This window comes from Malassezia japonica, chromosome 9, assembly GCF_029542785.1.
Source record: "Malassezia japonica chromosome 9, complete sequence".
NCBI classification, from domain to species: Eukaryota; Fungi; Basidiomycota; class Malasseziomycetes; order Malasseziales; family Malasseziaceae; genus Malassezia; species Malassezia japonica.
This window is the reverse complement of record NC_083378.1, coordinates 489782-507577: the sequence shown is the minus strand read 5'-3', so window position 1 is coordinate 507577 and position 17796 is coordinate 489782. Positions and strand designations below refer to the sequence as shown.

Here is a 17796-nt window from a genome sequence, read left to right as displayed (position 1 = left end):
TAACGTGCCTTCGAAGTGGATCACAAGGAGGGTGTGAGTCCGCTTCGCGCCGTCGTCGTCGTCAAGAGCAAACCAATTCGCCACTGGCACGCTTTCCCGCTGGCGGCCACCAGGCGCGCCGCCAGTCATAACACACCCTTCCTTCGATCATGTGCCGTGCGGGCACGCGAATGTCGAAAAAAGGCCTGGTAGGCCCAACGACGTGCATATAAGCACGTGATGCGCTCGCGCGAACGCTCGACGGCTCGTGCGCCATGGTGGGATTCTGGTCGTCGCGGGAGTCGAAGGCGTTCGAGGCCGCGGTCGAGAAGGCCACCTCGCCGATGATCCCGGCGGGGCACGAGGATATCGCTCAGAACTTGGAGGTGTGTGACCAGGTACGCGCAAAGAGCATTTCGGCCCAGGAGGCGATGCGCGTCCTCAAGGCACGCCTGGAGCACGCCAATCCCAACGTCCAGATCTTGGCTCTGGGGGTACGTTGTGCGACTCACACAGCTTGTCGACCTATGCATCAAGAACGGGGGGGACCACTTTTTTGCAGAGGTTGCATCCACCGAATTCATGGACGCATTTGCCACCCGCCTGCAACACCACCGTGTGTCCTCGCCACAGGTCAAGGCAAAGATGCTGCGGTGCCTGCAGGACTGGCGCTACTTTGCGCAGTCCAAGCCGGATGAGCTGTCGTACATTTCCCAGGTCGCAGACCGCCTGGAGCGTGAGGGGTTCGAGTTTCCGCCTCCGGACCCGAACGCGGTCGCCGCCGCGCGCGTCTTTGCAGAAACACTCACCGCGCCGACCTGGAAAGACGGGTTCGTGTGCACCAAGTGCCGCCAAGAGTTTACTACGTTCCTGCGCAAGCACCACTGCAGGAACTGCGGCCGTGTATTCTGCTATCAGTGCTCCGGCAAGACCATGTCCCTGCCGTGGTACGGCATGGGGCAGGACGTGCGTGTGTGCGACGGGTGCTTTGATAAGAAGAAACCGTACACGGTACCACCGACGCAGGCGCCCCCGAAGCCGGCGCTCGATCCCAAACAGCGCGCGGGGACGGAGGATGCGGACCTGGCCAAGGCGATTGCCCTCTCGCTCCAGGACGCGCCGCCGCCCAAGGAGGCAGCGCCCAAGGAGAATGGGCGCATCGCTGAGGGAACTGATGCAGACGACCCTGATCTCGCGGCCGCCATCGCCGCGAGTCTCCGGGAAATGGGGCCCCAGGAACCAATCAAGGAGCCCGTCGCCGCAACGCCGACTCACTGGAGCGGCTCGGCGCCGCGCGCATCGGTCGGCGTCGCGGGCGACTCGACGGCAGCTCCGCCGGCGAGTACACGGCCCGCGCCGCTGCGCCCGTCGCTCGAACTCGAGCCACGGGACGTGGACAATGTGCTGACGTTCTCGCAGACGTTGCTCCAGCCTTATGCGCCGTGGAAGTACAAGCTCAAGTCGGAAGGCGTGCCGCGGCCGGTACAGAACATGTACGAAAAGGCAGCCACGTCGAGGTTGCGTGTCGTGCGCAATCTCGACGAAGGCAATCGCAGGCTGAGCGAGCTGGGCGCGATGCACGACCAGCTCTCGGAGGTTGTGCGTATGTATGACCGCCTGTTGGACGGAAAGGTCGCCAAGGATAGCGCAGAGGGAGCGCGTGCGCCGTCGGCAAGTGCGTACGCGCCGTCGGCCCCATCGGCGAACGCATACGCTCCATCGGCTCCGTCGGCGAACATGTATGCGCCGTCGGCTCCGTCGGCCAGTTATGCGCCGTCGGCACCTGCGCCCCGTGCCTCGTACGCGCCGTCGGCACCTGCGCCCCATGCCTCGTACGCGCCATCGGCACCGGTACATGCTCCCCATGCACCGTCGGCGCCCTCGGCCCCATCGGCACCTTCTACGCCCGCCCCATCCGCTCCATCCTTTGCCCCTTCCGCCCCTTCTGCACCGTACATACCTACCTCGCCTGCGCCGTCGGGCCCCGCTCGTCCCTACGAACCGTCGGCGCAGCAGCCGGCGCCGCAGCCTTCTGCGCCGGTGGCAGACTCGGCCAATACCCGGTATACCCTTACGGACTCTGGTATGCATCCCGACGGCCGTACGTACCCCTCGGTCCCTACCGAGGAACCTCGGATGCCTCGTCGCGACCCTGAACCTGCGACCGAGGCCCTGCTGATTGATTTGTAGTCTAACCTAAAATGGGCCCTTTTTCTTGTGGAGGTAATCAGGTGGCATGCCCCAAAAAATACGCCGTTGGACCCAGAGATAACTTCCTCGACCATGGACGCAACGAGCATCGCCGTAGTAGGAGCCGGCCCTGTGGGCTGTCTGGCTGCTGTGCACCTCGCGCAGCGTGGATTCAAAGTGGCTCTGTACGAAAGCCGCAGCGAGGCCTCGTTTACGGGCGCCTCGAAGGCGCAGCGCAGCATTAATTTGGCTGTATCGGTGCGCGGTATAACTGCACTCGCTGCTGTTCCTCGTACGTTGACGCGCTGACCTAGATCAAAGCACGGACAAAAAGTCCAAGTCACTCGTTGAACTCGTACTCGAAGGCGTCGTGCCGATGTCTGCGCGCATGATCCACTCGCTCGAAAACGGCGAGACCAAGCTCGTACGCCAGGAGTACAGCCCTGACGGAGAGGTGCGTAGCCACGCTAACCCAGTGCATAAACTCGTTTGACCGCGCAAAGCTCAATCTGCTGCTCCTGAAGCAGGCCACGTCGCACACCAACGTCCAGGCGCACTTTGAGCATACGTTCGTGAATGCGCAACGTGCCCGCGACGACGCGACGACCACCCTCTCATTCTATATCGCAGGCGCAGCAGACCCCAAGAAGTACGAGCATTCCCTGGTCTTGGGCTGCGACGGAATGAACTCGGCGGTGCGCGCCAAGGTCGGCCCCTACGCACGGATCAACTCGACGCACGAATACATCGACTCGGGCTACGTCGAGCTGCGCATTCCCCAAGCGCCTTCGCCGTCGTCCCACTGGGTTAACTGGAAAATGGATCCCTCATGCTTGCACATCTGGCCGAAGCACGACTACATGCTGATCGCCCTGCCGAACGGCGACGGCTCGTTTACCTCGACGCTCTTTGCACCCTTTGCGCTCTTTGACGAACACCTGCGCGACGAGCGCTCGGCACTCGCCTTTTTCCAGGCCAACTTCCCTGATGCACTGCAGGCCATGGACGAGAAGGAGCTGCTGCACCAAGTCACGTCCCAACGCCCAAGCCCCCTCGGCACCGTGCAGTGTGACCCGATGCACGCGGGCGCGGCCGTGGTGCTCCTTGGCGACGCAGCGCATGCCATGGTGCCGTTCTATGGCCAGGGCCTCAACTGCGGTCTGGAGGACGTGCGCATCTTTATGCAGGAGCTCGATGCGGCGCTGAAGCAGCACGGGTCCCTGGACAAGGCCAAGGGCTTTGCGCTGTCATCTTACACGGCCACGCGCTGCAACGACGTGCGGGCGATCCAGCTGCTCGCGCAGGAAAACTACACCGAAATGCGGAGCAAAGTGGTGAACCGTGGCTACCTGCTGCGCAAGTGGCTTGACGGCCTCCTCACCCGCTGGCTCCCGACGGGCTGGTGGCAGAGCCTGTACGTGATGGTCACTTTTTCCAATCTCGGCTACGCTACGGCTCGCAACAGGGAAATGAGCCAGCGCTGCATCCTGAAACGCGTCGGTCAATTTGCTATTGCCTCGGTTGTTCTGGTTGTGGCGTCTCAGCAGTGGGTCCAGTGGTAGAAAGAGATTCTTGGTTAGCTTCGGCACGGAAAGGAACAGGGATTTGGCCCAAGAGACCCGAGGTGAGCGAGACAATCGCGTCGAGCGCTTTGCCGGTCGCCGTCTCTGTCGGCTGGGTGTACCGCACTTCAAAGAGCTTGGCACGCGTGTCGGCCCAGATATTCCTGTGGTTAGCACGGTGACATACAAGGAAAGGCCAGAGAGGTAGACGATACCCCACACATAGCTCTGCAGCCAAACACTGCTCTGCACGGTCCAGAAGAAGGGGTGCGCTTCTGTGGTTAGCAGGGAGACGTACGCAATTCGCCCGAGGCGGGAAGCACGCCGGTCAACGTCTGCTCGCGCAAAAAGGCCAAGAGCTTTTCGTCGGCATTGGCACTGTTGGCAACAGCCGGGTCAGCACAGTATGCATTCACACGGGGGACCAACTCGGTCAACGCCGCTTTGAGCACACTCAGATCCAGCGAACTGCGCCAGGCATCGACCCAGGCAGCAGTAGGGACGAAGCCGTTCTTGCCGACAGAGCGCGCCACAGCATCCAGCTGCTCTTGGCTGAGCTTGGGCGGGGGCGTCGGCGGCATCGCGTCTACGCCGACGGGGGCATCAGCCGCTTTGTCCTTGGCGACGGGGGCGGGAGGCTCGGCAGAGGACGACGAAGCGGCCGCAGGCTCTGTCTTGGGCTCCTCAATGGACGCCGATGGCGGCTCGTCCTCGGTGGTCAGCTTGGAAAGAGGATCGGTCAGGACATCCTTGTTCGCGTCGGTACCATCTGTCTTGGCATCCTTGGCATCCTTGGCATCCTTGATGCCTTTCGTGTCTTTGACATGCCCGGAATCCTCCTCAGAGTCCTCCTTGGAATCCTCCTTAACATCCTCATTGACATCCTCTTTGACAGCCTCCTTGTCACCCTCCTGGCCGTCCTTGCCATCCTGGAGTGTATTAGCCTCCTGGGTCTCCTTGGCCGACTCGGTGGGCTCCTTCACCGCCTCCTCCTTTGTCTCCTTGTCGGCCACATTTACAGAATCCTGCACCGGGCTTGCAGCAGGCATCTCACGCGGACTCTCCAGCGAGATGCGCCCATCAGTGCTTGCGCGCTCGCGGAGCCGGTACAAACTCTCTAGCGCACCGTTGAGCGAGAACGATTCCAGCCGCTCAATTATCGGTGCGGCCCGCACCAAGATATACACGACGTTTGCATTCGTAGAGTACTGCTCTTTCAGCATGCGTGAAAAGGTGTCGAGGAGAATACCAAGCATCCTGGGGTTGCCTTCATTGGCAAGCAAGAAGCGCGGCGAGGCAAATTGCTCCAGCATCTGCTCGAGACGCGCTGCAGAAATTAGCGACAGGTTGCGCCAGAAGGGCGCCGTGTTGTCGAGGATCAGCAGCAGCGCGGGGTACAATGGCGCCATGAGCCCTGCACTCCTGGTCAAAAGCATGAATACAGCCTCAATCACCATATCCATCGCCACGGCGCCATGCGAGCGCAGCAGCCGTGAAGGGACGGTCATATCCGCTGCACTCTGCGAAGTCGTCAGCTGGATACAGAAAGTACGATCCGACGTAAGGTCTTGCAAAATAAAGATCGCAAGCTGGGCCTGGACCAGCGTCGGCGGAGAATCCTTGTTTGTAAGAGCGACATACAAGAGCCAGGAAAACATGTCAAGGCTCAGCTGCCTGTTTCCAACCATGTACTGGCGGAAATGCGGGTTGTGCCGCAGTAGGATCCAGATGACGACCAACAGCTCAGAGACGTGCTCTTCGCTTGACTTTACAAACATACTGCCAGTAGTACTTCCCAGTTCAAAAGGCCCGCGCGTGTTAGCGATCGCTGTCTGGAACATTTTGGCTGTGCCCGTCGCCAAGAAGGCGAAGTCGGTCTGGCGATACAGCTTCGTCAGGTAATACAGGAACAAATTCGGCGTCTCTGCATTCAGATCCCTCGGCTCATAGGTGAGCACTGCACACAGCGTCTGCAGACACAGCGACGTGAGCGAATCGCGCACCGGATCGCCGCTCGCGGACAAAAAGGTCCATCGGTCACCCTGACGGTAGTTTGCGACAGTGTTAAGTAGACTGCACAAGAATGAGAGCACAACAGGGCGCTCCAGAGAGCACGCAATGTAGTCGATAGCAGGCTGCCCTGTAGTGCTCTGGTCCTGCGGCGCCGTATAGATCGGCTTGGAGAGCAAGGTGACCAGCAGGCGCAGCACTTCAATGCGATGCTCAATGTGGGTCGGCGTCGTGTCTTTCAGATCAACAGAGCATCCGATACCTGCTTCCCAAATGGTAAAGTGCACGCGGCTGATCTCGGGCCCAATGGTCGACGACAGCTGCTCGTCCGTCCACGGCATCGTAAAGCCCGCATGGAATAAAAGCTCGACGATCGTGTTGAGCAGAGCGTGGCCCGTTGTCACCTGAAAACTCGACTCGGTACTCGCCATTGTATCCTGGCGCGTCAAAGGATCCTGCACAAGGTCGCTCTTGACGTCCGAAACGGATTCGTCGCCGTCAGCAATAATAAATTGATCGCTGGCCGACTTGCTGTCGTCCTGAGCAGAAACATTCTCCTTCTTTTCCGCTGGCTGCTGCTCGCTGTTTGAGCGGCTCGGGCGCACGCGAGTCTGAGGCGTCCACAAAGTGCGCTTCTCCAGGTTGTCAATGTCCGAATCGTCCCGGGGCCCCGTATCACTTTCGTACACGATCGGGATGGCGCGCGTGAGAACTCGGCAGCAGTTCAGCGCTTCGCGCGTCCTGTCCCGATTGTCCGCGCGCGGTGGCGGGGCCGTACTAGCGAACAGGGCACTGAAGCCGCCTGGATTGTGCTCCGGCATTGGCGCAAAATGCGTATCGTCGACCAAGCTTTCTAGGTGCATGGCAAGTACTTCTACCAGCGTTACCAGGTTCTCTGGTGCCTTTTCAGCAGTCCGACGTAGCTCTGCGATACTTAGGGTGCCGCACACATCTTCTGTAGACTCAAAAAGCGTCGTAAATTGGACCCAGTATCGGTGGTCAGCAGCAGAAATGTGCCGTTCCGTATAGAGGCGCGGAATGCCAGTATCTTTTGACTCCTTGAAGTCGGTCTTGGCTCTGTCGTCGCCGAACAGGAGCCGCGCCGGATAGCCCAGCATCGTGGTGGGGCTTCGAGGCCGTGCGGCGCTGCATTCGGCTGCGGTCTGCTTAGATAATCATCCACTACTCCGACACACCATGACGACGAGGCGCGTGGACAAGACGGATCCTCGGCTAGCTTCCAATGTGCGCCCTCTGACTATGCCTGTGTCTTGGGTTACGGAAGATAACTCTGTGTACGAGACGTCGCTCAGCGGCCTGACGTACGTAAGAACGCACTGACATTAGCCTGATGGCCTCGAGCTCCATTATCTCGCCGTTCCCTGACCTGACATCGCTCTCGATTCTGCTTTCGATTGCGCAGATTATCAACATTAAGCCCCATGCTCCGGTGAAGGCGGCAAACGACATTTCGTCGAACGCGTACGCGAGCTTCTTGTACGTCCAAAATTCACTCTAATGCTCAGATTTGCGATCGCGATTGCCATCTTTATTGCGCTGCGCAAGGTGGGTGGTTTAACCGGTGCTAATCGCAGCTCATCCAAGTCTAAACGCACACATAGCTACATGGGAAGAAAAGGATTTGTACAAGCCAACTCATATTTTTTATTTTTTTTGCAATCGAGAGTGCACAGCGCGTAGATACACTATGAATGGGCAAGTACCATGGCCACGCCCGCCTTGCCTTTTGCGCTTCTACCTACGTACACATAGCCTTGCACCCCGCACCCAGATGATCATCCGCTTGCCCTACGCCGTGGGCTGCACAGAGCACGTGACTAGGCGAGGGCCGTGCGATGCGGCGATTTGTCCCCGGCTTGCCGACCCGACTATTGACCGTAGCATGTCCGTCATGGCTACTCACAGGCAAGAAGACCAGTCGTACCTCCTTGCGTACCGCTCGCTTCTCGGTAAGTTCTGCCTCTCTTCAAATGCCTAACACGTCACAGGTGCGCAGGTGGCTAGCGTCGCTGCGACCCCGACCTACCTTCTCCAGGCGATTCGCAAGGGTCGTTTCTCGCTCGGTGGCCTTGCTCGCTACAAGTATGTTGGACTTTCATGACTTACCGATCAGCTGGATCCTCCCCGTTGCTGGTGCTGGTATTGGTGCCGCCGCCGGCTGGGTGGAGAGCTCGCAGCTCTCGCCCTCTTCCCTTGCTCGCCGTGTGAGCGACACTCGTCTGGACGTGGTCCGTGTACGTTTCTTCGCTAACATCAGACCCGCCGCGATGACTTCCACCTCATTGGTGGTGTTGTTGGTGCCCTTGCGCTCCCTGCAATTTTCCGTATGTGCTCCCTCTTTGCTCCACTAACACAGTGCGCCGCGTGGGTCTTGTCAACGGCCTGCTGGGTGGTGCTGGTCTCGGTGGTGCGGTCGGTGTGCTTTCCTACTACGGCAAGGACTGGGTGGAAGAGCAGAAGCCCATTCTGCCCGCCACTGGCGACAAGCCCATCCCTAAGGAGGATGTGCCGAAGTAAGTAGTGCTGCCTCGATCCGCCCGCTGCGACCTACGTAGTATACATCCGTTCGTAATCTGTACTGCCGCATATAGCGTTCGTGGATTATGACGTATACATCGAAACTTCATTACTAGCACTATTTATCGTGCGGCTAAAAAAATCGCTATCCGCTATTCGCTTTTCCGTTTTTGATGGGAATGTTGTTGGCCTTTTCATTCTGGGAAGACTGCACCTGGAGCATCTTGGTCTTCTGTGTGTTTTCGGCTTGCATGTTGTCTTTGTACTTAATGTTCCTTTCTTCCGACTGTTGCCCCTCGGTGCTCTGCGACGTCGAGAGTGAAGGTGGATCTTGCTCCATCGGTTCCTGGTCTTCCTTGTCGTTGTCGCTGTTGCTGTCCAGGGCCCAGTCCTGTGATTCATCGTCGCTGGGCTCGACATTCTTGATGGTGACCAGCTGCTCTCCATTCTCCTCGGCAGGCACCTGCGCTTCGCCCTTTGGCGCCCCTGTTGCAGGCTCGACCCTTTGTCCCTGAGCGTTGTTCATACCACCGCTCATCTCGTTGTCGAGCTGCTCGCGCGCATCAGCCGTGACCTTGGATGCCTGGCGTTTCGGACGTTTGTCCAATGCGGTCCGCATAAAGTGACGCGTACTCTGCAAGGCCTTGCGACTTGCATCCAGAAATAAGAAGAACTGGAAAACGTGTACGCAATCTTCGTAGATCTCGTGACGCACAGGCACGCCAGCGAGCGAGCACTTGTGCGCGAACAAGATGTTTTCGTCACGCAGCACCTCAGCGTCGCCCGTCTGGATGAGGAGCGGTGGAAGTCCATGCATGTCACCAAAGAGCGGACTGACGTAGGGGTGCGTCAAATACTTGTCAAAGTTGGGGCCCAGATACGCAGCGACCGGGTGCATATGATCGCCATCGTTCGGGCGCGGGAGGTAGTCAAACTCTTTGTTTGTCTCCCACGAGTCACAAGAAAGAGTAAGATCCACCCACGGACTAAACAGGATCGCACCGCCGGGGAGGGGGTATTTGTTATCCCGCAAGTACATAAGCAGTGCAATTGCCAAACCACCACCAGCGCTGTCAGCCGCAAACACAATATTGTTTGCAGGAATGTGCAGATCGTCAATCAATCGGAACCACGCCGCGACACAGTCGAGCAGTGCGCCGGGGAAGATGGTGTCGGGGGCCAAGCGGTAGTTGACACAAAACACTCGGCACTCACAGTACTTGCTCAAAGCAATGGTCAGAGGGCGGTGCGTAATGGCAGACATGACGAAATAGGCGCCACCATGAATGTACAAGATAACACGCTCTTTGCCGGACCGCTTACCATTCTGCCACTCGCTCTGAAGACGCCGCCAGGTCTGCTTCCCGACAATCCATTCTCCGGTAAGCTCGCGCTTGCCCGTCTCTTTCGCGTCGCTCTCGGCAAGAATGCCACGAAGACCACGGCGCTTGACACGGAATGTGACAGGGGTAACCAGACCATCTTCCGGCACAGGAAGGAAACGCGCAAGATCAAAGACCTTTTGCAGCACGGGGATCGTAGTCAAGTCCGAGTGCTTAGATACTTCACGGATGGTCTTGGTCAAAATCGACATCTCGACACCCCACGACTTCTTCGGCGGCCCGTAAATGGCATGCGAGGCAATGATGCTGCCGATTGAGAGACCCTGGTTCAACAAGGTCGGCACCATCTTGATCGCACGCTCGAACGTCGAGCTGCTATTCGGACGCGTCTGCACCGTAGGATCCACACGCGAGAACGAGGGGCGCTCCGCGGTGCGGTAGTGCTCCAAAAGCTCGTTAAGCACCTCGGCAGTCTTGGTCTCCTTCTGCGCACGCGATCCAGAAGACGCTTCGCGAATATAGTGGCGCGTGTAGGAGAGCTTGGTTCCGTTTGTCTCACCCGAGGGCCGGTGCTCGTCCAGCGTGCCTGGTGGGCCCTCGGACGAGTGGAGCTCGAGGTCGACCTTGTTCGAGTTCACCTTGTTCTTGCCCTTGTCCTTGGGCTGCGATGCATCATAACTGTGATCGCCGAGTTCCTCCTTAAAATCCTTGAGGAAGTGGTCGAGACGCTCCATGTGCGCTTCTGATGTCGTGCCGTACTTGCGGCGCAGATTCTGCAAGTGTTCCATGCGGTCCACCTGGTTGACCAACGTGTCTTCCTGGTTATTGCTGTTGATCGGCTCCGTCGGGTCGAGCATGCGCTTGAGCTTCGACCCACGGTTCTGCTTGCCATCCGACACCATCAACCCTTCGATCCAAGGGTGCTGGAGCGCCTCGGCCGCAGTCATGCGCTTCGACTTTTCGCAGAGACACTTGCGGATAAAGTCCTTGGCCATCTCACTCTGCTGCGACCAATAGTCTGGATTGAACTCGTAGTCGATGTTAACAATCTTTTGGAAGAGCGTCTGTACATCGGTCGAGTAAAACGGCGTATAGCCCGAAAGGAGTGCGAACACAATCACACCGCAGGACCAAATATCGACTTGCTGGTTGTACCCCTTACCCAAAAGCACTTCCTGTGTGTTAGCCGATGATAAGCACGAGACGTACCGGGGCGACGTATTGGGGCGAGCCACAGGCTGTGAGCAGCATCCCCTCTTCTGGCATAATTTTCGCCAGGCCAAAGTCGGAAATCACGACGTGGTTAATGTCGTCCTTCTTCATCAAGAGAATGTTTTCCGGCTTTAGATCGCGATGGATGATGTTCTTCTTGTGCAGGTAAGCCACGCCCTGCAGAACCTCGCGCATTACGATGCGCGCATCATACTCATCGTAGCTCACGCGCCGCACGATGGTGTCAAAAAGTTCGCCACCCTCGCACAGGTCCGTGACCAGAAACAAGGCGTCGTCCGTCTCGTAAAAGTCCCAGAGCCGGATACTGAATGTCAGTGCCGTGCGGCATACATACATGTTCGGGTGATGGATATTGAGCAAGATTTGGATCTCGTCGCGAGCCAGGCGCGCAGGCAGAACCTCGACATTATCGTGGTCTTTTGCCGAGCACAACGGCTTGCGAGCAATAATCTTTACCGCGCGCTTTGTGCCTGTCGTTTTGGTGACACAGACCATGACGACAGCAAACGTCCCGTAACCGAGCGTCTCCCTCGTCATGGTATACTGCTCAGCCATCGCATCGGGCAACGGGGGAAATCCATCCTCGGTGAACTGTGAATCGTTAGCAACTATCCCCCTTTGCCGGACAAACGTACGTTTGTAAACCAATGTTGAAACCTCTGCATCAATAAACCGGTCAGATCCCTGCCCCATTGCAAGGTCTGTGTCGCACGCACCTTGGCAGCTCTCTCTGCCGACATGGTGACAAGCACAAGGATCGAACCGGCTAGCTCCGCCCAGGTCGCTCCCCAAGATGGCCCTGAAAGATTACTAATCAACCCTAATCCCAGTCACATGCACCGCTGCGCCGGCTAGGTGCTCTGTGCGCTGTGCCATATGCGGCACGTTTTGACGCGGACAAACGAGTGTCCCGAGCTCCTTTTCTGGCGTGTAGATGCATATGATTTTGTTATACAATAGTATGGACAGCATATCATAGCCGCAAGACGTTGCAAGGACAGCTCACAAGACCGGCTCCCAGCTCACGCCGCAGCCACAGCCGCTGCCCTTCGCCTGCGGATTGTCCTTGATGGCGAACTGGCTCCCAATCAACTCGGTAACATAGTCGATCGTGCTGCCTTTGACCAGGCCGAGCGAGAAGCTGTCCACGATGATCCGAGCGCCACCATCGTCAAAGACACTGAGTTAGTAGTGGCACATACAAGTCGTCCTCTTCGGTTCCGCTTGTGATCTCGAGCTTGTACATATATCCGTGGCATCCTCCCGGCTCGACAATGATGCGCAGTCCCACGTTCGGGTCGCTGTCTGCTTCCGCAACCGAGCGAATTTTCTGCGTTAAGACAGTGTACGTACCTGGACAGCGCGCTCAGTAAGGTGAACAAGAGGCGTGTCTCCCTCCATCACAGTCTCGTCCTCCGGGTGCTCCGGCTTGGCGACGAGCGTCGAGGCGAGGCGCACAGACGCCCTCGGTGGCACAGCTGCGCCACACGCACGAAGGTGCAGTGCCGGCCGGCCCAGGTTCCGAGGAACGTAGGAAATCGAACTCTGCATACTCAGGCCTCCGACCCGCGCTGTGCTCGCTGATGGCACGCTGCGCAGCGCGCCACGCAATCCCCGCTGCAACATCGACATGGCGCAAGTGGCTAGGGTGCAAGTGCCACCGGTGGAGGTACACGTGGTACACGTGATCTGACCCTGGCTGCGGCGTGCAGTTTTAGTGGACGGGCGAAGAACGAAGGGCATGTGCGCGAATCGGCGCCCGGCGCTGGCGGCCGGCCGTTGCTTTCACCCCAATCGCACAACCATGTCTATTGAGGAAATTTCGGACGACGTGAAGGACGTACGTATTCTGCATTCTATTTGAGGACATATGCTAACCTTGATGTGCGTGTGCACGTTCGATTTTGTTACAGCTCAAGGTCCAGGATGCCGGTGCTGACGCCGAGGACACCGAGGTCGGTGTGCCTGACCGCGTGCAGTCGCGCGCCGAGCGCAAGAGCCGCAAGGCCCTGCAGAACATTGGTCTCAAGCGCATTCCTGACATCAAGCGCGTGACTCTCCGCCGCCCCCGTGGTGTACGTTGTACTTTGACTTACCCAGCACCTGTACGTTGTCGCCAACCCCGACGTGTACAAGTCGGCTGTCTCCGACGTGTACATTGTGTTCGGTGAGGTGAAGAACGAGGACATGAGCGCCTTTGCCCAGGCCCAGGCCGCCCAGCAGATGCTCGCCGCCGAGGCGCAGGAGAAGGGTGCCGACGGTGCTGCCAGCACCGAGCCCCAGTTCAACGCTGCGGACCTTGCCTCTTCGAAGAAGGTCGAGGAGGAGGAGGAGGACGATGACACTCCCATCGACGAGACTGGTGTGGACGCCAAGGACGTCGACCTCGTCATCGAGCAGGTGTCGTGCTCGCGCCGGAAGGCCGTCAAGGCTCTCAAGGAGAACAACGGCGACCTGATCAACGCCATCATGAGCCTCAGCTAAATGCTAGGCTGCACCTGCTTTAAAAAGTTTATAGTGCATAGCGTGCACCGTCGGCTGCGCCGTTCTCAAAAGGCCGCCGAGCGCTCCTCGCCCCGCACAAACGGGGATGTATGTGCATATTTCCCAAATGTGATCGGTGCGTACGCGTGGAGGACGGCGGGCGTTCGACTGCAACGTCAACGTTGGTGCTGGACCATGTCGCGTTCCTACGACAGAGGTGTGTAGAGAGAGTGTAGACAGAGGCTAACACCTGTGCAGCGCTTACGGTATTCTCCCCTGATGGTATGTTGCAGCGAGGCTCACCCCAGGTCATTTGTATGTCGCCCTCTTCTAACCCAGGTTCCAAGTAGACTATGCGCTCGAGGCGGTGCGCAAGGGTACGTGCGCTGTCGGCATCCGCGGTAAGGATGTCGTCGTGCTTGGTGTTGAGAAAAAGAGTCTGCAGCAGCTGCAAGACCCTAGGACGGTGCGCAAGACGGCGATGCTCGACGACCACATCTGCCTTGCGTTTGCCGGCCTGAACGCCGATGCGCGCGTCCTCATCGACAAGGCGCGCATCGAGTGCCAGTCGCACCGCTTGACTGTGGAAGACCCGGTGTCGGTCGACTTCATCACGCGCTACATTGCTGGTGTCCAGCAGAAATACACCCAGTCGGGCGGTATGCGTCCGTTTGGTATTTCGACGCTGATCATCGGCTTCGACCCCAACGACACGGTTCCGCGTCTGTACCAGACCGAGCCGTCGGGCATGTACTCTGCCTGGAAGGCGAACGCCATCGGCCGCTCGTCCAAGACCGTGCGTGAGTTCTTGGAGAAGAACTACAAAGACGACATGTCGCAGGAGGAGTCGATCAAGCTCACCATCAAGAGCCTGCTTGAGGTCGTGCAGACCGGTGCAAAGAGTACGTCGCTCCACTCACACAGACATCGAGATCGCGCTGATGACTGGCCACGGCGAAGTGCGGGTAGGTTGGCTATACTCACCCAGACCCTCGAGTTGTCCGAAATCGAAGAGGTGGTCAAGGCCATCGAGGTCGAGCAAGAGGCCGAGGCGGAGCGCCGCCGCACGCGTCTCGCTGCGACGGCGAGCGCCGCGGCGTCCATGTCGGGCGGAAATGCGTAGTTTCCTCTACAAAGATACACCCAAACGCTGTAGCAACCGCCGTGCGGCATTTGGCGCATGATCTGCAAACTGCGCCGAATGCTGGGCATAGTGTGCCGCGCGCGCCGGCCAGTTGGAGGGCGAGGCGGTGGGCGCGTCAAACATGGAGTGGACCCCACGCTCGTCCTCCACGTCGCTTTCGTCGCTGTTGAATGCGTCGTCCGTCGCGAGACTCGGCATCGTCTCGAGGGCGCGGCCCGTCGCGTGAGTGTCGCGGGTGACGGTGCGCCACGCAGAGATAGACTCGTCGCCAAACTCGCCGTCGCTGCCGTATGCATCGTCGATGCGCACCGCGTCGACTGCTCGATTGGACGAGCGCCACGAAGGATGGATCATGGTGAGCAAGCGCTGTACGCCGCTCCGAGCGCGCTCGCGCCACGTCCGCGCAGCAGGCTCGGGCGCATCGTCAAGGTGGATCGGGCCGTGGGTGCTCTCGGGGTCCTCGGGCGGCTGGACGTACCGCTTGACCAGCACGGGCACGACCATGGCGATACCCACGACGAGAATAATGAGCATGTTCTTGAGGCTAAAGAGGTGAAAGTCGCTCGAGCTCGACATGTCGCTCAGCTCCTCGCCGATCGCCGTGTGGATGAGCGTCATGGAAATCACGCCGAGGAACGACGAGAGCCAAAACGTTTTGATTTCGACGCCGAGGTGCGGCGCGACAATGTTGATCACAAAGTCTGGAGGCACCGGCATCATGCTGGGTCAGACGCGAGACGTACCGGAGCACGGTAAGGTAGGACAGCATATTGTTATCGTACTGCTGCACGACGACCGTCCAGGCCGCAATGCGCTGCTCCCAGCGCGGAATCACGTAGAGCACCTGGCCGGCGTAGCGGCTCAGCAGGAAGCACAGTGTCGAGCCCGTTGCAATGCACACGCAGACCAGCGGCAGTGCAACCGGCATGCCCCACATGGCGCCTGCGAGAATGCTCATGTACATGGAGCCTGGCACGGAAAAGGTCTGCAAACTGGGTTAGCATGGCAACGTACAACAAATAGATCGTAGTCCAGGCGATCATCACACGGACAAAATGGGTATGACTGTAGTTTTGCAAGACTCCGTTCAGGGCTTGGAGCTGCTCAAAGGTGCGTGGGATGCGCAGCGCGGAGCGGTCCTCGTCGGCAAAGACGGGCAGCGCGAGCCAGACAATAAGCACCACGGACAGAATACTGCCGACCAGGAGCGCCGCAAGCATGCCGGCCGTGCGAAGGACCAGCCGCACACGGTCCGATGCACTCATCGGCAGAGGTGCATCGCTCGCATTATGAGACGGGACAGACTGCCACGCCATGGTCGACGCCAAAAAGGGCGTCGTGAGGGGAATCTCGTTCTCGACGTCGTCGTCCGCCCACGCGTTCCGGCTCACGCCAAGTCCTTCCGTCTCGCCTACATCCGATGCAAGCTCAATGTCGGGGTCTTCACGGCGCGTGTCGGGCTCAGGATCCGTGCCGTGCGGCACGGGGGTCGGCGGTGCTCCCATCAGACCACCACGACGCCGACGTGTGGAGGAAGACGAGCCTTGGCTCGTGCGCGATGCGGCTCGGACCGAGCCGAGGTCGGCGCGATGCGTGCCTCGGAAGCTTCCGATGGCGGCATGAGCACTGCCAAAGGTGCTCGGAGGCGCACTACAAAAGCGCATCCTGAGTATATGCCCCCCATGCCCGACCAGAGCTGCCCCCCTACGAGTGCCGAAGCGGACTGCGCGATGGACGTCACGAACGATGTTCCTATGGCGCCCGCATCTACCGAGTCTCCTCCCGTGCCCGCGGCCGGCGCTGAAAAGGATGAGAATGAACCTATGAGCGACGTCGAGACCAAGCTCGCGATGCTCGAGCGCCGCGTCCAGCAGCTCGAGGAGCAGGTGCGTGCCGGCGTGCGTTCCTCGCCGGCGCCACCTACGCCGCTCAAGCGCGAGGCAGCCTTTACGCCGGACGTGTTCAATCCGTTTTGGGACGAGATCGTCGAGGGTCCGAGCGTGCCAGGTACGTTGCGCGACTCATACAGGTGCCCATGCGTTCCCCGAGGCCGTGCTGCACAACAAGAAGCAGACCCCTCCAACCGACGCCGTCGGCCCCTCGTTTGAGGAGCAGTGGTCGCTGGTGCACGCGCCTGGCATGTCGTCTGTCACGATGACGCCCGGCTGGAACGACGCGTCTCCGCTGTCGACGTGGCCGGCGCCTCTCTGGACCGTGCCCTCGGACGATCTGGTGCCGAGCAGCGTGCGCAGGCTGCCTTCCCCCCCACTGCCGCCTACCAAGGAGCTTGTAGCGGACGTGATGTCGCGCGATGCTCAGGATGCAAGCGTCACGCTGCAGCTCCTGCTGAAGAACGGCAGCGAGGGCCAGCGCGCCGAAATTGTGGACACCATCAAGCCCCAGCTGAGGAAACTTGCCTCGGACAAGAATGGGGGCTACCTCGTGCAGCGTGCGCTAACGCTCGACATGGAGCTTGCGTGGGCGCTGCGTGGCTCGTTTGCGCTGCTGTCTCTGTCGCCGTACGGCGCGCTGGTCGTCCGCCGCGTGCTGGATGGCGACGAGCCGCTGCGCCTCGCGGTCGTCCAGGACCTGCTGAGCGACCGCCTGTGCCAGACGCTCACGGCGCGCAATGCGATCCCAGTCTGGCACAAGGTCCTGCGCCTTGCGTGGCCCGACCATGTCCTGGACACGCTGCGGACTGCGATCCACACCATGTTCCGCGGCCGGTGGGCGGATCTGGCGACGGACGAGATCGGGAGCACCCTCTGCCAGAAGCTTATGGAGTACGGGCACGTCCCTGAGCACGGCGCGTGCGTCACGGAGCTCATGAACCGCTTTGTGTCGTGCGTGTGCGACCAGTGGGGCGTGTGGGTGATCCAGTACCTGGTCGAGCACGGAAGCGAGGCGATGCAACGGCGTGTTGCGTGCAGCGTCTTTAGCCACCTCGGCGCGGTGAGCCTCTCGGTGTATGGCTCGCGCGCGATCCAAGCGATGCTGCGTGCGACGCCCCAGGTGGTTGCCGCCGAGTATGCCGAGCGCCTGTGCCAGCTGCCGACGGTGCGCAGCCACCTTGGCTCGCTGCGTCCGCTGCTGATCGACCTCGCGCTCACGCAGCAAGGCTTGCCGATCATTGCACAGCTTCTCACGACGGCCGGCCTTCCCCGGCGTACCGAGATCTTGAACGTGGTGCGCAAGAATGCGCCCATCCTCCAAGGCAACAAGAGCGGGATGCGTGTCGTGCTGCTCTGTGGTACGTGGCGCTACTTACACAGATCGTGCGCGCGCGTTTACTGGGTATGAGCGGGCGTAGGTA

The 17796-nt window shown here is 59.6% G+C and overlaps 10 protein-coding genes across 10 annotated transcripts; 6 read left to right on the top strand and 4 right to left on the bottom strand.

The window, feature by feature from the left end:
* Positions 1–254: 254 nt before the first annotated feature.
* Positions 255–2169, top strand: VPS27 (Vacuolar protein-sorting-associated protein 27; the record flags this gene model as incomplete). The annotated part of the gene is made up of 2 exons (XM_060268278.1): positions 255–473; positions 496–2169. The coding sequence occupies 2 exons, from the start codon at positions 255–257 to the stop codon at positions 2167–2169; spliced, it is 1893 nt and encodes a 630-aa protein (XP_060124261.1).
* Positions 2170–2262: 93 nt separating this feature from the next.
* BNA4 (kynurenine 3-monooxygenase) lies at positions 2263–3731 on the top strand (the record flags this gene model as incomplete). Its single annotated transcript, XM_060268277.1, has 3 exons — positions 2263–2461; positions 2484–2623; positions 2646–3731. 3 exons carry the CDS (start codon positions 2263–2265, stop codon positions 3729–3731), a joined length of 1425 nt encoding a protein of 474 aa, XP_060124260.1.
* Positions 3732–4012: 281 nt separating this feature from the next.
* MJAP1_004359 (uncharacterized protein) lies at positions 4013–6859 on the bottom strand (the record flags this gene model as incomplete). The annotated part of the gene is made up of 1 exon (XM_060268276.1): positions 4013–6859. One exon carries the CDS (start codon positions 6857–6859, stop codon positions 4013–4015), a length of 2847 nt encoding a protein of 948 aa, XP_060124259.1.
* A 142-nt stretch (positions 6860–7001) lies between these two features.
* MJAP1_004358 (uncharacterized protein) lies at positions 7002–8279 on the top strand (the record flags this gene model as incomplete). Its single annotated transcript, XM_060268275.1, has 9 exons — positions 7002–7063; positions 7089–7238; positions 7268–7307; positions 7337–7345; positions 7429–7438; positions 7673–7711; positions 7751–7848; positions 8020–8059; positions 8119–8279. The coding sequence occupies 9 exons, from the start codon at positions 7002–7004 to the stop codon at positions 8277–8279; spliced, it is 609 nt and encodes a 202-aa protein (XP_060124258.1).
* A 145-nt stretch (positions 8280–8424) lies between these two features.
* Positions 8425–11595, bottom strand: MJAP1_004357 (uncharacterized protein; the record flags this gene model as incomplete). Its single annotated transcript, XM_060268274.1, has 3 exons — positions 8425–10797; positions 10832–11446; positions 11572–11595. 3 exons carry the CDS (start codon positions 11593–11595, stop codon positions 8425–8427), a joined length of 3012 nt encoding a protein of 1003 aa, XP_060124257.1.
* A 262-nt stretch (positions 11596–11857) lies between these two features.
* On the bottom strand, positions 11858–12487 carry ISA2 ([4Fe-4S] proteins maturation; the record flags this gene model as incomplete). Its single annotated transcript, XM_060268273.1, is given in 4 exon segments — positions 11858–12035; positions 12058–12185; positions 12209–12333; positions 12349–12487. The coding sequence occupies 4 exon segments, from the start codon at positions 12485–12487 to the stop codon at positions 11858–11860; spliced, it is 570 nt and encodes a 189-aa protein (XP_060124256.1).
* Positions 12488–12659: 172 nt separating this feature from the next.
* Positions 12660–13339, top strand: EGD2 (GAL4 enhancer protein; the record flags this gene model as incomplete). The annotated part of the gene is made up of 3 exons (XM_060268272.1): positions 12660–12695; positions 12769–12930; positions 12956–13339. 3 exons carry the CDS (start codon positions 12660–12662, stop codon positions 13337–13339), a joined length of 582 nt encoding a protein of 193 aa, XP_060124255.1.
* Positions 13340–13534: 195 nt separating this feature from the next.
* Positions 13535–14462, top strand: PRE6 (proteasome endopeptidase complex; the record flags this gene model as incomplete). The annotated part of the gene is made up of 4 exons (XM_060268271.1): positions 13535–13556; positions 13687–14241; positions 14264–14304; positions 14328–14462. 4 exons carry the CDS (start codon positions 13535–13537, stop codon positions 14460–14462), a joined length of 753 nt encoding a protein of 250 aa, XP_060124254.1.
* A 6-nt stretch (positions 14463–14468) lies between these two features.
* MJAP1_004353 (uncharacterized protein) lies at positions 14469–15988 on the bottom strand (the record flags this gene model as incomplete). Its single annotated transcript, XM_060268270.1, has 3 exons — positions 14469–15204; positions 15227–15475; positions 15498–15988. The coding sequence occupies 3 exons, from the start codon at positions 15986–15988 to the stop codon at positions 14469–14471; spliced, it is 1476 nt and encodes a 491-aa protein (XP_060124253.1).
* A 177-nt stretch (positions 15989–16165) lies between these two features.
* On the top strand, positions 16166–17793 carry MJAP1_004352 (uncharacterized protein; the record flags this gene model as incomplete). Its single annotated transcript, XM_060268269.1, has 3 exons — positions 16166–16490; positions 16513–17733; positions 17756–17793. 3 exons carry the CDS (start codon positions 16166–16168, stop codon positions 17791–17793), a joined length of 1584 nt encoding a protein of 527 aa, XP_060124252.1.
* Positions 17794–17796: the final 3 nt, after the last annotated feature.